This window comes from Vidua macroura, chromosome 2 (assembly GCF_024509145.1).
Source record: "Vidua macroura isolate BioBank_ID:100142 chromosome 2, ASM2450914v1, whole genome shotgun sequence".
Classification (NCBI taxonomy): domain Eukaryota; kingdom Metazoa; phylum Chordata; class Aves; order Passeriformes; family Viduidae; genus Vidua; species Vidua macroura.
Window position 1 is genome coordinate 105,513,245 of NC_071572.1, and position 12,986 is coordinate 105,526,230.

Here is a 12,986-nt window from a genome sequence, read left to right on the forward strand (position 1 = left end):
CTCAAGGGAAAGCAAATATGTTTCATAGATATATGTTTCAAACTGGTCATATGAAGTATCACAAAGTGCATGATGCAGAATGGACTATAAAGTAAATCTGAATATGGGTTCTAAATGTCAATTTGTCTCACTAATAATATACAGAATTCTTAGTTCAAAAAGTCTTTGCTAAAAAAAAAAAAAAAAAAGTTAGTCAAAGAATAGACTAATTGATTCCTTTAAATTGACTACATGACCTTTAAAGGTGCCATGCAACCCAAACTGTTCTGTGATTCTGTGCCTCTATGAATACACCCCACTGTTGATCAATAGCAAACATGACACTATTAACTTATTCCACAGCCACTCTGATTTCAACAGATCTATGAGGTGAAAATTAACTTTTTTTTTTACTCCACTAGATTCTTCATTATACAAAATACAGTTTCATTTCTTTCCTAGACAATATAATATAACTGCACCCCTCAAAAAAGCAAGACTGTGATACCCCAAGGTTCAGCTATTACTGCCCTGTTTTGCATACTCAGTTCTAGCTCCATACATTTAAGAACTGGTATTTCAAACCCTTCATTGTGGCAAAGAAAAGCCAAACCAAATATTTTTTGCTGTCGAACAAATTAACTAATATCCCTTTCAATACTAATATAGCATTAGAAATCCTAGAATAAGATGTAAGACTGGAAGTAAGAGACTCACATTTTAATCTGAATGAGTTTAAAGACTCAAAAATCCCCTGCTAAAGGGTCATTATTTGAGGAGAAGAAAAAAAAAAATTTAAAAGCTAGTGTTTATTCTATCAGCATAATCATTTCCCAAATATTGCTCCACTGGTGGAGTAGGGTCTATATCTAAAATATGCATGTGTCTTTTTGATCCAGGGATGCAAATATGTCATCAGCTGTATTATTCACTGGAGATGGCCCATTTGTCAACATCACCAAAGGAGGTAACCACAGCCTAATTTTTACAAAAAGGTGGGTACAGTGAGGTTTCTTCCTCATACAAACAATGTCTTTAACTGTTGTGGTGTTTATTTATGCACTAATATATAGCTCAAATCCTAATTGACATCTCTATCCATTTACTGTGGAAATGATATGCTCTTTTATCAAAATATTTCTTACCTAGAAATCTCTAAATTATGAGTACCTTATATAGTAGAATTAAGACTACCTATATATAATAAATAAGAATTAGGATGGAGTGACATTCACCCATAGTTATAGAGTAGTTGTCACAGTAGGTTCTCTTTGTAATCAGCAGAGAAAAATAAGCACTCCAAAATGTGATCCATCAAGGCATCTCTTGAAATATGATGAGTCACACTCTATAGTCCTTTGACTTTATTGATACAGACTTTGGACACACTGAAGATTGTTAATTTAAGCCATCCGCAGACAGGAATCTATATTTCAACAAACTATCCCCACTCAAAAAATGACTTCTGGATTTGTCTCCACCTTTACAAATGAATCATTAGATGACATGATCCTCGGAATCATTTGATTCTATTCTAACCTTTCTCAGTCTAAATAACTGCTGAAGGGATTCTGAAGGGTACTAGAAACTGGTAATTTCTTGTAAATTAAATGAAAATGTGATTTTAGCCCAGGATTATATCCTCAGGATTTACAATACAAGCAGAAAGGCTTGCTGTCATCAGTTTAAAGAATTGTAATGACTTCAATTACTGTTTTCTTTTTATAAGAGGCTTTACTGTATAATTTTTTTCTGGATTTCTACCAGAACACTGAGCCAGAAAATTACTGTCTAATTGCTAAAATGCTGAAACCATGTTGAGGACAGCAAAAGTCCATGTTCTTTCCATTTCCCTTAATAAACATACCACATAGTAACAAAGCAAGAGACATGTCTTCATTTTCTATGGTCTATCATTTTGTCTACAGAAAAAAAAGAATTTTAAATTATACTCTGTTAACCCCAAACATTTATCATTCTCATGGGTGGTGAAAGTATCTTAAACTAATGGAACATCATTGGAGGCTATTTTTCTTTTTTTTCTTGAATGAGTGTCTAAACCAGCATTGCCACAAGACATCCTGAAGAGCAGTAATGACTTAAAGATGTCTTCTGTTAATACCTATTAAATACTAAAAGTGATTAAAGCAGGAGGAAATGGAATAAATTCATTTATCTTAGTTGCATTTCTCTTGCAGAAATAGGTGTCTTCTTCCATGTTTCAGATGATAGGAATCATTTTGCAGGGTGACACTATTGCAGATTCACACATGGTTTTTCTACATATAATGAATGCTAGAAATATCACACAGATTTGATAATTTAAGCAACTGAATTCATTAACTGCTAATCCAATTATAAAATTTATTTTTCACATTGTTTTTTATTCAAGTGCATCCATCATTGAAACAAAGGAGGGCATATATAATAGGGCTTGAAATCTGCAGTGACAGAAGACAGCAAAAGAATTCTCTGGTGCCCTTAGGTAATGTGATTTTTGGCAGGATAGCTTTGTAAGAGCCCCAGATCCTGCCTTTTAGATACATGTGAGCAGATTCCACAGGGACTAATTGTTTTTGCCAGTTCTAAGTGAAGATCACAGATATCCTAACTACTCCAGATTTCTGCCTGGCGTGCTGCTTGACAGCTGACACTCAGGCACAGAGGAGGGTGTTCAGCACATGCCTCTGGTGCCTTTTGGCCACTCCTGTGCAGACCAAGAAGCAGCTGAGAAGTGTTGGGCTGAAGTGCAGGCAATGAAGTGCCTCTCCTGTGGGGAGCTAGCTCCACTAAGAAGAAAAAGTAGAGGCAAATTAAGTAATTTCTACTGAAGCAACCAGTAGGTACATGTGGTGGGACAGGCAACTCCCTTTACACTAAAAATGTAACATTATAGGGACAAATCTGACACTTTGGTTGTTAGTTCAGGTAGTTTATGCATCTACCTATGAGAAAGCATAGGATCAGACAAAAGACCTAATATACAGCAGCACTGATCCCCCCTTTGAAATCCTATGAAGGCATTGTGGAAAAGGGTATTTAGTTGCTATGATGTTTATGTAGAAGATGGTTTTGGTTTCTTGCATTTTTGGTTTCTTGATATTTTTCTGGTTACGGATTTGGATACATGTCACAGAAAATGGTTTCCACTTTTTAAATTACAGCTTTAAAATTAGGTACCTACCTTGAAAAGGAAAATGGCAATGGGGGACTATTCAGGGCCAGAGGAATATCTCATTTGCACCCCACTATAGTGAAGGTTTAACTGGGGAGGTGGTGGGTGGTTGCAGTTCCCACTTTATTTCATGTACCTCTGTGCCATTGGGAAATTACTGGGTCACATCTCACTCACAGCAGATATCAAATATTAGAGCAAACACAGTGAGGGATACATCATTCCCTGTCATGTTTAAAGTATCCTTCACCTACTCTATTTAAAAATGACATGTGGAAATGCTCACTTGAAACAAACCGTTGGCAGAGCTTGGTTTCCTGTCTTCCCCTCATTCTTATTTCTGTGTAGCAGATTTGAATTGCTAGCACGCACACTGTCCCAAGTGTTTCAGATTCATTACAGACTATGAACATAATATTAAAACCTCTGGATATCAGAAATGCTTGAGCAGTTTTGATCTATGGTCTTATGCTCTTCAGACATTGCCTTTATATATTTGCTAAATAATTTCTAACCTAGCATATGCAACTACATATTTTACAGTAGCATTATTTTCTTAGTAAAATGATACAGGGATATAAAACTAACCTCTTTAATTCTTTGGCCACACTGATCTCTAGTGGTAAGATACTGAAAGCATCTCAAAAGGTAGGAAAAATACCATAGGCAGCTATAACTTCATTGCAAATCTGTCTGGGACAGATGACCCATTTCCCTAAAACACAAGAGTCCACTTTTATTTCCATAATATAAATCAATTAAGTGCCCACTGAAAAGGAATATGTACATTTAAAGTTGTATAACATATAATGCTGTATACTTAAATATAATTAAAACATAATTTAAACATGTAGCATTAGTTATTATACTTAACAGGCTGATACTGCTAAATGTATGTACTTTCATATATACAATTGTATAAATTTTTCTCTCTGTGTATGTATATATATTTGACAGTCAGAGTTATCTGATGTGCAGATCCTTGTGATTTAATTGCACTTTCATTCTAGAGAACACTGTTTGGACAACCTGGTGGTTCATCTGCAATGTAACATTCAATGTAAGTACACAGAATCCAGGAATATTTCACAGAGAGATTGAATTGTTCAGACCATAAAGCCAAATGTTTATAGCTTGAATGGAAAGGTTAGGGAATGGATGGACTATAAATGCTATACTCATAATGACATAAACAAGGAAAAGTTAGTCTTCATTTGATTTCAGTGTTAAGTGTACACTAGAGATGGATCTGTAGTGAAAACATTTATAAAATAAATGCATAAAAATTCCAGAAGGTCAGAGGAAAGAAAACATCTAAATCCAACTTAGACAGTTGCATCTTGATTTCAGCTATTAAAACCCAGGCTTTGTTCCACAGTATTTTTGAATAGCAGTTCAGATTCTACAAAGCCTTGTTTTTCCCAAGAAAACTGACTAATCTAATAAAATATGCTACATCCCTTTATTTTTTTATTTTATTTGATTTTATTTTGCTTTATCTTAGCTTGTGGAAAACACCTGGTAACTCAGAATAATGGAACAAGAATTATAGGTGGAAATGATGCCAGAAAAGAGGCTTGGCCTTGGATAGTTTCACTCCATTTTAATTTCCAACCCGTTTGTGGAGCTTCCCTTGTCAGTGACGAGTGGCTGGTGACAGCAGCACACTGTGTCTATGGGTAAAGTTCTTTTATGTGCAAGTTTACTAAGGAGGCATCAGATTATGAACAAATTGTGACACTGATATGCAAAATTAACAACTAATTCCTGGTTTAATTACCTTGTTTTGAATCACTTGTAGGTTCAGCTGAAAGCTCCCTTACTTCTTGATAAATCCTCAGTCCTTACTTTAATGCAGAGAATTGTGGAAACCAAGCAGCATTTCCTGAGCAATAAGGAATTGAACTTTAAATGCATGGTATTAATACTGAGCATTGGTTCTTAATCCATAATTATTGTGGGCCTCCATAAATTAGGTGAATCCCTACCAATGGTATAAAAGGTGACATCATATCCCATAAATTAAACCCAGTGTTCCCCCTGTATATTATCCTGGATTGATCAAGATTTACTGTGCATCACTAGAACAAATCTTGATTTCTGTGCATTGATTAGGCAATATTGGATATCCTCTCTATGGTGTTATTTGTACCATTCACAGAAGTGATGCATACTGAAATATTTTCCAGGATTTGCTTTCATAATATCTACAATAAATACAGATGTTGTAAAAGACATATAGAAATTGAAATGGCAAAAAAAAAAAAAAAAAAAAGAAACCAACAACAACACAGAACCCCCCACCCAAAAAAAAAAAAAAAAAAAACACAAAAAAATCACAAAACTAAAACCAAAATTAGAGTAGAGCTTTCACTACAAATAGCTAAATAGTAGGGCAGTGGAGACGGTGCCAAAATCCTAACAAGGCCTCATGGCATTACAGGCACTACATTCCACACAAAGACACTAAAATGAAAAGGATTAAGCCCTCTTAGTTTCCACACAATAAATCCACGATTGTCTTGATACTTCCTTTTCACTTGAATCATCTTTCTATTTCAACTAAATCTGATTTTATCATCCTGCCTTTGCTAGAATTTTCCTAAATTGAAGATTGAAGTTTCACACCTTCTAAACATTTAACTTGGACACTCCTAGTTTAGAACAAAAGAACCTCTTGAACCAAAAGATGAGCAGAAACCAATTCAGTCCAACAATCAGGCTGAAAATGTACTTTTTAAACTATAAAGTGATTGATTAAAAAACAGAAAATATTTGAGTTCCCTGATGAACACAGCCTCAAACCAGCATGTGTAGATTAGGGAAAACAATGCAGATTATGCCATATTTTGTTTTAGCACATCTTGTTTGATTGAGATTAAGATTGAAGAGATTAGCTTTCTGAGACCATGAGCTGCAGCATTTCCAACAACATCTCAGATCTCTTATTCTTTAGACATTCCGTTACAATTTTCTAACCGGGACCAATATTAATTGCCTGCTGCGCAGTCAGCAGTATTCTTCATAGTGTTTAAAAAGCCATGGTAATTTAGTTAATGTATTTTCCTCCTCTGCACCACCATCTGATTAATTCATTATAAATAATGCATTATAAGCTCACCATAAAAAAGTCAGCAACACATATCTGCAGTGTGGATATTTAAGACAGTGATACTCACGGAATTCTAAGCACATCTACTCTGTTCTATTTATTTGACAAAACGTGCACATGCTATGGATTACCACGAGGCTGAATATCAGCATTTTATCTGATACATATTTTTTGAAACTTCCATTAATCATTCCTAATTGTGAATACTCTCCTTGCAACTTCTAGGAGACAACTAAAGCCATGCCGCTGGCAAGCGGTTCTTGGCTTGTACAGTCAGTCAGATCTGGCACAGCCTCCAGCAGCAGTCCGAAACATCGACAGAATAATTATAAATCCTCATTACATGAAGCAGACAAAAGACAGTGATATTGCTCTGATGCACCTTCAACACAAAGTGCAGTATACAGGTGAGTTTTTATTTTCCCCAAAGACCCATTTATTCCCATTTATTCTATTATGCAGAACAGTGCTAAGCATATGAGGGTGGTGGGGAGTCCACTCAGTACTTCCTGGATATCTTGGCAAAAAGTGGGTTTGAATTAATGAATGTTTTCTGGTATGACTTCATAAAAACCTGAATACAGGGAAGAGGTTGAAATTGATTACTTGTTTCTCATTCACAGATTACATACAACCTATCTGCCTACCAGAAAAAAATCAACAGTTTTTACCAGGAATTAACTGCTCCATTGCTGGCTGGGGAAATATTAGGAATGAAGGTGGGTCACCTGCTTGGAGAATTCTGACAGGCATGTAGCTGTGAGGGGAAGCTTGCTCCTATTCCACAGGAGTTGCTAAGGTCAAATAGTTTAGAGAGCTACTCTTCCATATGAAAATTTAGGAACATTCCCATTCCACTATTCCTTCTCTGAATCAAAATGATAGTTATAATGTATCTCTTAGAAGAAAACATACATATCTAAGTTCAATAGGCTATGAAGAAAGCTTCCTACATCCACTTAGAAGTTATGATGACTACTTTTCTCAACATGAAATATGTACATCTTGGTTCCAGATACTGGGTGGGGGAAGAGGAAGATTAGTCTTTATGACAATGTGCAAATGATTTTCCACAGAAGTCAAGAAAACTGTGTGAAATGTATGTTCTGTTTGTATGTCATATGCTCCAGATTTGGAGTCTCTCTGAAACAATAAATACGCCATTTCACTTACCCAGTTGAATACATTGACTTCTACATTGAATTGCATTTAAAATTTTGGGTAGGAATTAATAAAAGAAAGTTTTTTTTAAAAACTTTAACCGAAGTTACACAATGAATGGTGAGGAAACACTAGACAACCCATGTTCTTAAGCCTTTAATCATCCCTTAGATCTCCCCACAGTGAGTTCATAGTCATTGATTTTAGTAATCTTGATTCAATTGTAACCAAATTCAGTCCCATTACACAATGAAAGACAGAATTCAGTTAATGAGCCCTGTTTAATCAGTGACTGTGTTATAGGGGCATAAGCCTGAATAGTACAGCAGTAAGGCAGGGATTCCTGCTGCTCAGGAGCATGCTGAGCATGCTGGAAGAGGAACAAAACCATCAGCATTCCCAGTGGGATGCATGCATTTAATGCTGCAGGTAAATGCACTTTATATTTTCATCAGGTCCCTCTTCAAATATATTGCAAGAAGCAGAGGTCCCTCTCCTTTCTAATGAAAAATGCCAGCAATGGATGCCAAAATATAATATTACTGAGAATATGCTCTGTGCAGGATATGACATGGGAGGAATAGATTCCTGCCAGGTAAGTAGAAGCAACTCATTTCCACTGCTGGCTTAAATCTCATCTAGTTACTGAATAAAACGCTCCCTGATCCTCCACTCATGAAAAACAGAACAATCCCTGTCCATTAATATAATTTCTACTCATGGTACTTTGCCCATTTAATAATTTATCAGGATACAAGTTTAATTTTTTTTTTTTTTTTTTTGTGCCATCTTGCCATAAACAACCATGGAGGGAGATAAATATGAGGACTGGAAATTTTTTGCACTAGGCTTTGAATAATTCCTGCTGAGTAATTCCATGAAGGAGAGAGGCACATGCTTAGAGAAATGCAGAGAACAGAGAAATAAATACAAAATAGACTAAAGTCTCAGAAATCCTTCATTATGGGAAAGAGAGAGAGCAAAACTGTTTTTCCCCAGCATCTGTAGACTCTGGAGACCTTTCCTAAGCAGGCACCACAGTATTTCAAAGAGGCTGCCTTTCTGCACTGATATATGCTCCTCTGGGTTTAGTTTTTATCCATTGCAGCTCTCTTTAAAACTCGCTGCTTCTCTTTGATGATGTACTCAGAGGTGGCTGCCACATGATTTTTCTCCCAGCAATATGGAGTCTGTGGCATGGAGCCTGGCTGGCTTCCCTCAAGCCTGATGAGGAGCACTCTCATCTAACTCCTATTGCCTTGCCCTACCAGCCTAAGCCTTCACCATGTGCCCTGACTTTGCCCAGTTTAGCCTAGAACAAGGACTCTATTCAAGCCTAATGTCCTTTCCCTTCATGGTTTTTCCCTTTTCCTTTTTCTTTCTGAACCTTATACTGAACAAAAACAAAACCAAAACAACAAAAAAAAAAAGAAACCCAAAACAAAACAAAAGCCAATTCAGTGTAGCACCATAGGCTGATACAGAGCACAAGTGACCAGCACTGTGATCAATGACCAGTCAGCCATGAGCAAAGAGGAACAACTGATTCCTGATAGCACATCCCCCTCTAGGCTGCTGCCACAGCCTTTAACATTCTGGGACGCCCTAGGATATGGGCAGAAGTATTTTAATGGCTGAGCCCTTGCAGAATTCTCTGGTAAAGATTCATTCACAGGGGCTGGAGAAGACACAATTAATACTGGTTCAACTAACTTGATAGACAATGAAAAATAGTAATTGTTTTCTTTCTCATCAAAACAAGACACCCATGGCTGACTCATCCCCACTCAAGCAAAATCAAATTCAGTCTCTATTACAATGCTACATCTGCTAAACTATTGAAAAGGAGGTGAGAGAAAAGGACACCTTCTCTTCTGGCAATCTTGTTATTTTGTTCTCTAAATTTAAAACTGTGGAAACTCTGGGGTGACTGAAAATAGAACTGTGTTTTGGCTGAATATATTCAACTGAAAAAAATCCTCCACATTTACCCAGGCTTTGTGAAATATGAAGGGCTGAACATAAAAGAAATAAGATAAAAAAAATCTCTTGAAGTCCAGTCCTGTATTGGAAGACTGATGACAGCTTAAGCTCATATCACTTAAAAAAATAAAGAAAAAAAAATTAATAATTTGAATTATTTTTTCACATGGAAATATTCATATTGATCTCCCTTCCTGGTGCTCAGGACATACAGGGGTAGAGTAGAGCACCCATGATTAAGGAACAAAATGAACAAACATCATAAAGAGGCTCTGCCTGAGAGTTGACACTGTTCACCTTAAATTCTTGAATTTGTTATTGCAGGGGGATTCAGGTGGCCCTCTGACATTTGAAGATGGGGACAAGTGGTTTTTGGTTGGTGTAACATCATTTGGAGAAGGGTGTGCACTTCCCCAACGACCAGGAGTGTATGTTCGAGTCACCATGTTTGTGGACTGGATCAAAAACATCATCTACTAACTTGATATTTTTTAATTATAGCAATGGAATTTAGATGTTGAAAGTAAGACATTGCATAACGATGTAAACTAGGCTGCCATTTCAATCTCACAGAGAAACTGAATAAATATGGAAATCTTGGTGAGGAAAACATTGGTAACTTCTGCTACCAATGTTAATAAGACCATTTCCAAGTGAGCAGAATATTTCAAAAGAGATGCTGTGGTTTTGTTAACAAATAGTTTTGTCATTTTACTTTTTGTTTTATATAAGATTTTAGGAAAACAGATTCTTTGAACATCAGCACAGTGGGGGGCTTTACAAAGCACAGGCAGTAAAAAATTGTTTGCAAACTGTAAATGCTGTAGTGGAAAATAATCAAAATTGTTAATATCAGGTGAAATATTATCTGGTTCATATTTTTACATTGTGTTTTTCAATGTGCAATTTCATATTAATGCATAGTCAACTCTTGCCAGCAATCTCTCTGCATATCAAAATGAAGGTGCTTTAAACTAGACTCATGGGAGTTCCTCTGCCTTGCCTATACAAAAGTCTCTGGAGTGAGGTTTATGGATTGTGCAGAAAGGCTGACCATGGATCATGCTGCTTTCTAATGAATAAACTGAATGTCAGCCAAACGTTCTCTCTTGTGTAGTGTTTGGAATTAATAGAGTTAAAAAAGAATTGAATAGAGCTTTTTAGTTTTCTTTCTAGGCAAGTGTTTGGCAATTATTCAAGCAATTATAGAGATGGGCTTTTCCACACCCAGCCACAGACTCACAATACTGCAACTTCTTCTCATAAAAAGTGATGTTTTTAAAAACATTTGACAATAATGAGTACCACTTCTCCCTCATGAATAATAGTGTTTCTATATTATATGCTTTTTCTGTACTGGTGATTTTTAATACATATTTTGTGCTCTGTAAAAAAAAACCAGCAGGGTATCCCATTACAGCATTCTAAAGGGGAAAGAATATGAAAACTTAAATAAGGGGTTTATCTTCTTGAGCTCTTTTATAAATAGGTTTCTATTAAAATATAATTACTTACTTGTTCAAATGTCTTAGATGTTACGGTGTTTTAGTGTAATATGATGCACTTCTTTATTTCTGTTTTCAGACCAGTGTAGGATTTTAATGTGTTCACTGTACCAAAACTACAAAATGCATTCTCACTTACTGTATAAGTTTATCTACACATAGGTGTCGTAAGCTTCTGGATTTGTTTCTTACAACCCTAAACACAGGTATGAAGTGCTTGCAAACAGAGGTTGGCAGTCACTGATAAGAAAAAACAAGTCCCAAATTGCTTTCAGGTCTTTGTAAGAATTAGAGAACTAGGTCCAGACCAAAAATCTGCAGCTTTATCAAGACATCTGTGATCACAAAGAACACAGATAAACGTAATTATGACAGAGAGAAGGTAAGAAGGTGTTTTAGACACAGTCTCTCATATGAAAGACACAATTTTTTAACATTAAAATATTAGAGGTGCAAATTTCATCTTTCATAGTGAACCATTGTTTCTCCTATTACTCTAAAAAGTAGAGCATTTTGCTACAAGTATAAATTTATTTGGATTAAGCAATTACATTAAAATGCTTAAGTAAAATGTGACCTGATTTTTGCATTTTTTACCATATATCACTATTGTACATTGTGTTTCAGTCTGTTAATGAAATACAAAAGCCAAGTGAAAGTAGATCCAGTCACTAGAAAATGTACTTCCCAAGAATACAGTAAGATACTTTTATCTGTGTATATTTTCTTGCTTCCCAAAATGTGAAGCATAAATGTATTTTGAGATATACATTGATAAACTACCTCATCAGACTGAAAAAGTTCTATTATCAACCCTGGCATAAAACGATATATCATATAAACTATTTTAATTTAAAAATCCATTTTATTTCAACTAATTATGTCTAGATAAAACTAACCTAACCTTAGTCAATCATATTCTAGCCTGTGGTCAACATCCACTGCTTCAGTTGCCTGCAAATTAACCTGTGGAGAAACCAGTCAACACTTTGTCAAAACACTCGGGCAGAACAGATTATTTGCAATTGAGTCAGTTCTAAGATGCTTTGAAACAGAGGATGGATATGGTGATAAATACATAATTATTTTGTCCTAATAGCCAATACTTCTTATTTCTACATAAAATATGAGCACACTACAACAGAAGCTCTGGATGCCACTTCCCCATCTGCCTTCAGAGGGCATAGTTTGAGATAGGTCTGTACCAATGCCTGCCCAGCCATCACTTTCACTCTGTAAAAAAGACTCCTGAAGGTATTTTGGTTCTCCTAACTGCTGCTTCAATATCACTTCTGCTGCCATTGACCACGATATTGATAGTGACAACTTTACATGTTCTTTGGAAGTATGAAGCATGAAGAAATAGTAATCCTTAAGGTAAAGGGAGTGAATCCTTCAAGACCATAAAAACGAACTAAGGTCTTTTTACCACAACTCTTCTCAAGAAAGATGTCTCCCTTCCCCTCAGCTGAGTTAAATCAATATTTACATCAGTAGTAAACCAATTCTGGTCTTGGTGATCATGTAGGATCATAGTAATTTCTCACTGCAAATTTCTCACTCAGGCTTTTGACCTTTGCTGCAACAGCAGTAAAATCCCTTAACTTTTGCTCTGACACCAGATTGTCACCAATAAATCAACCAGAGGGCTACTGCCACCACCCCAGACTGCTCCTAATGACTGGCACAACCATTCTTAAGGCACAGAAAGCTCTTAAGCTACCAAAGAGAATGGACATTAATGATGTTAATCATAACTCCAAAAGACATCTTTAAATGTATCACAGTTACCTCTAAATCTATCCATCAATTAATACAATTAATGTGTTTCTAGATAATAGTCTGAGTAATGTTGGAATCAATCTATGAGTGCCACTTCCAAGAAAAAGCCTTTGTCTTCTCTTTGGTCCAACATTATTCCTAACAAACTATTAGCTATATTTAAATGACTTTTAATGTCTTTTTTTATGTAGACTTACTGAAACAGTAATTTTAATTTTAATCTCTTGCCCACTGTGATTTTTTTTTTCCAGCAGAAAAATATTTTACTGAAGTAACAACTAATAGCTGC

The 12,986-nt window shown here is 35.8% G+C and overlaps 1 protein-coding gene across 1 annotated transcript in view; it reads left to right on the plus strand.

Annotated features, from left to right (window-relative positions):
- The window catches only part of TMPRSS15 (transmembrane serine protease 15), a 51,427-nt gene extending 41,537 nt beyond the window's left edge, over positions 1–9,890 (plus strand). Inside the window, exons 21-27 of the mRNA XM_053969833.1 lie at positions 879–974; positions 4,165–4,214; positions 4,659–4,833; positions 6,492–6,673; positions 6,890–6,985; positions 7,883–8,022; positions 9,735–9,890. Of these exons, the coding sequence (XP_053825808.1) occupies positions 879–974; positions 4,165–4,214; positions 4,659–4,833; positions 6,492–6,673; positions 6,890–6,985; positions 7,883–8,022; positions 9,735–9,890 (895 nt within the window). The remainder of the gene's footprint in view (positions 1–878; positions 975–4,164; positions 4,215–4,658; positions 4,834–6,491; positions 6,674–6,889; positions 6,986–7,882; positions 8,023–9,734) is intronic.
- Positions 9,891–12,986: the final 3,096 nt, after the last annotated feature.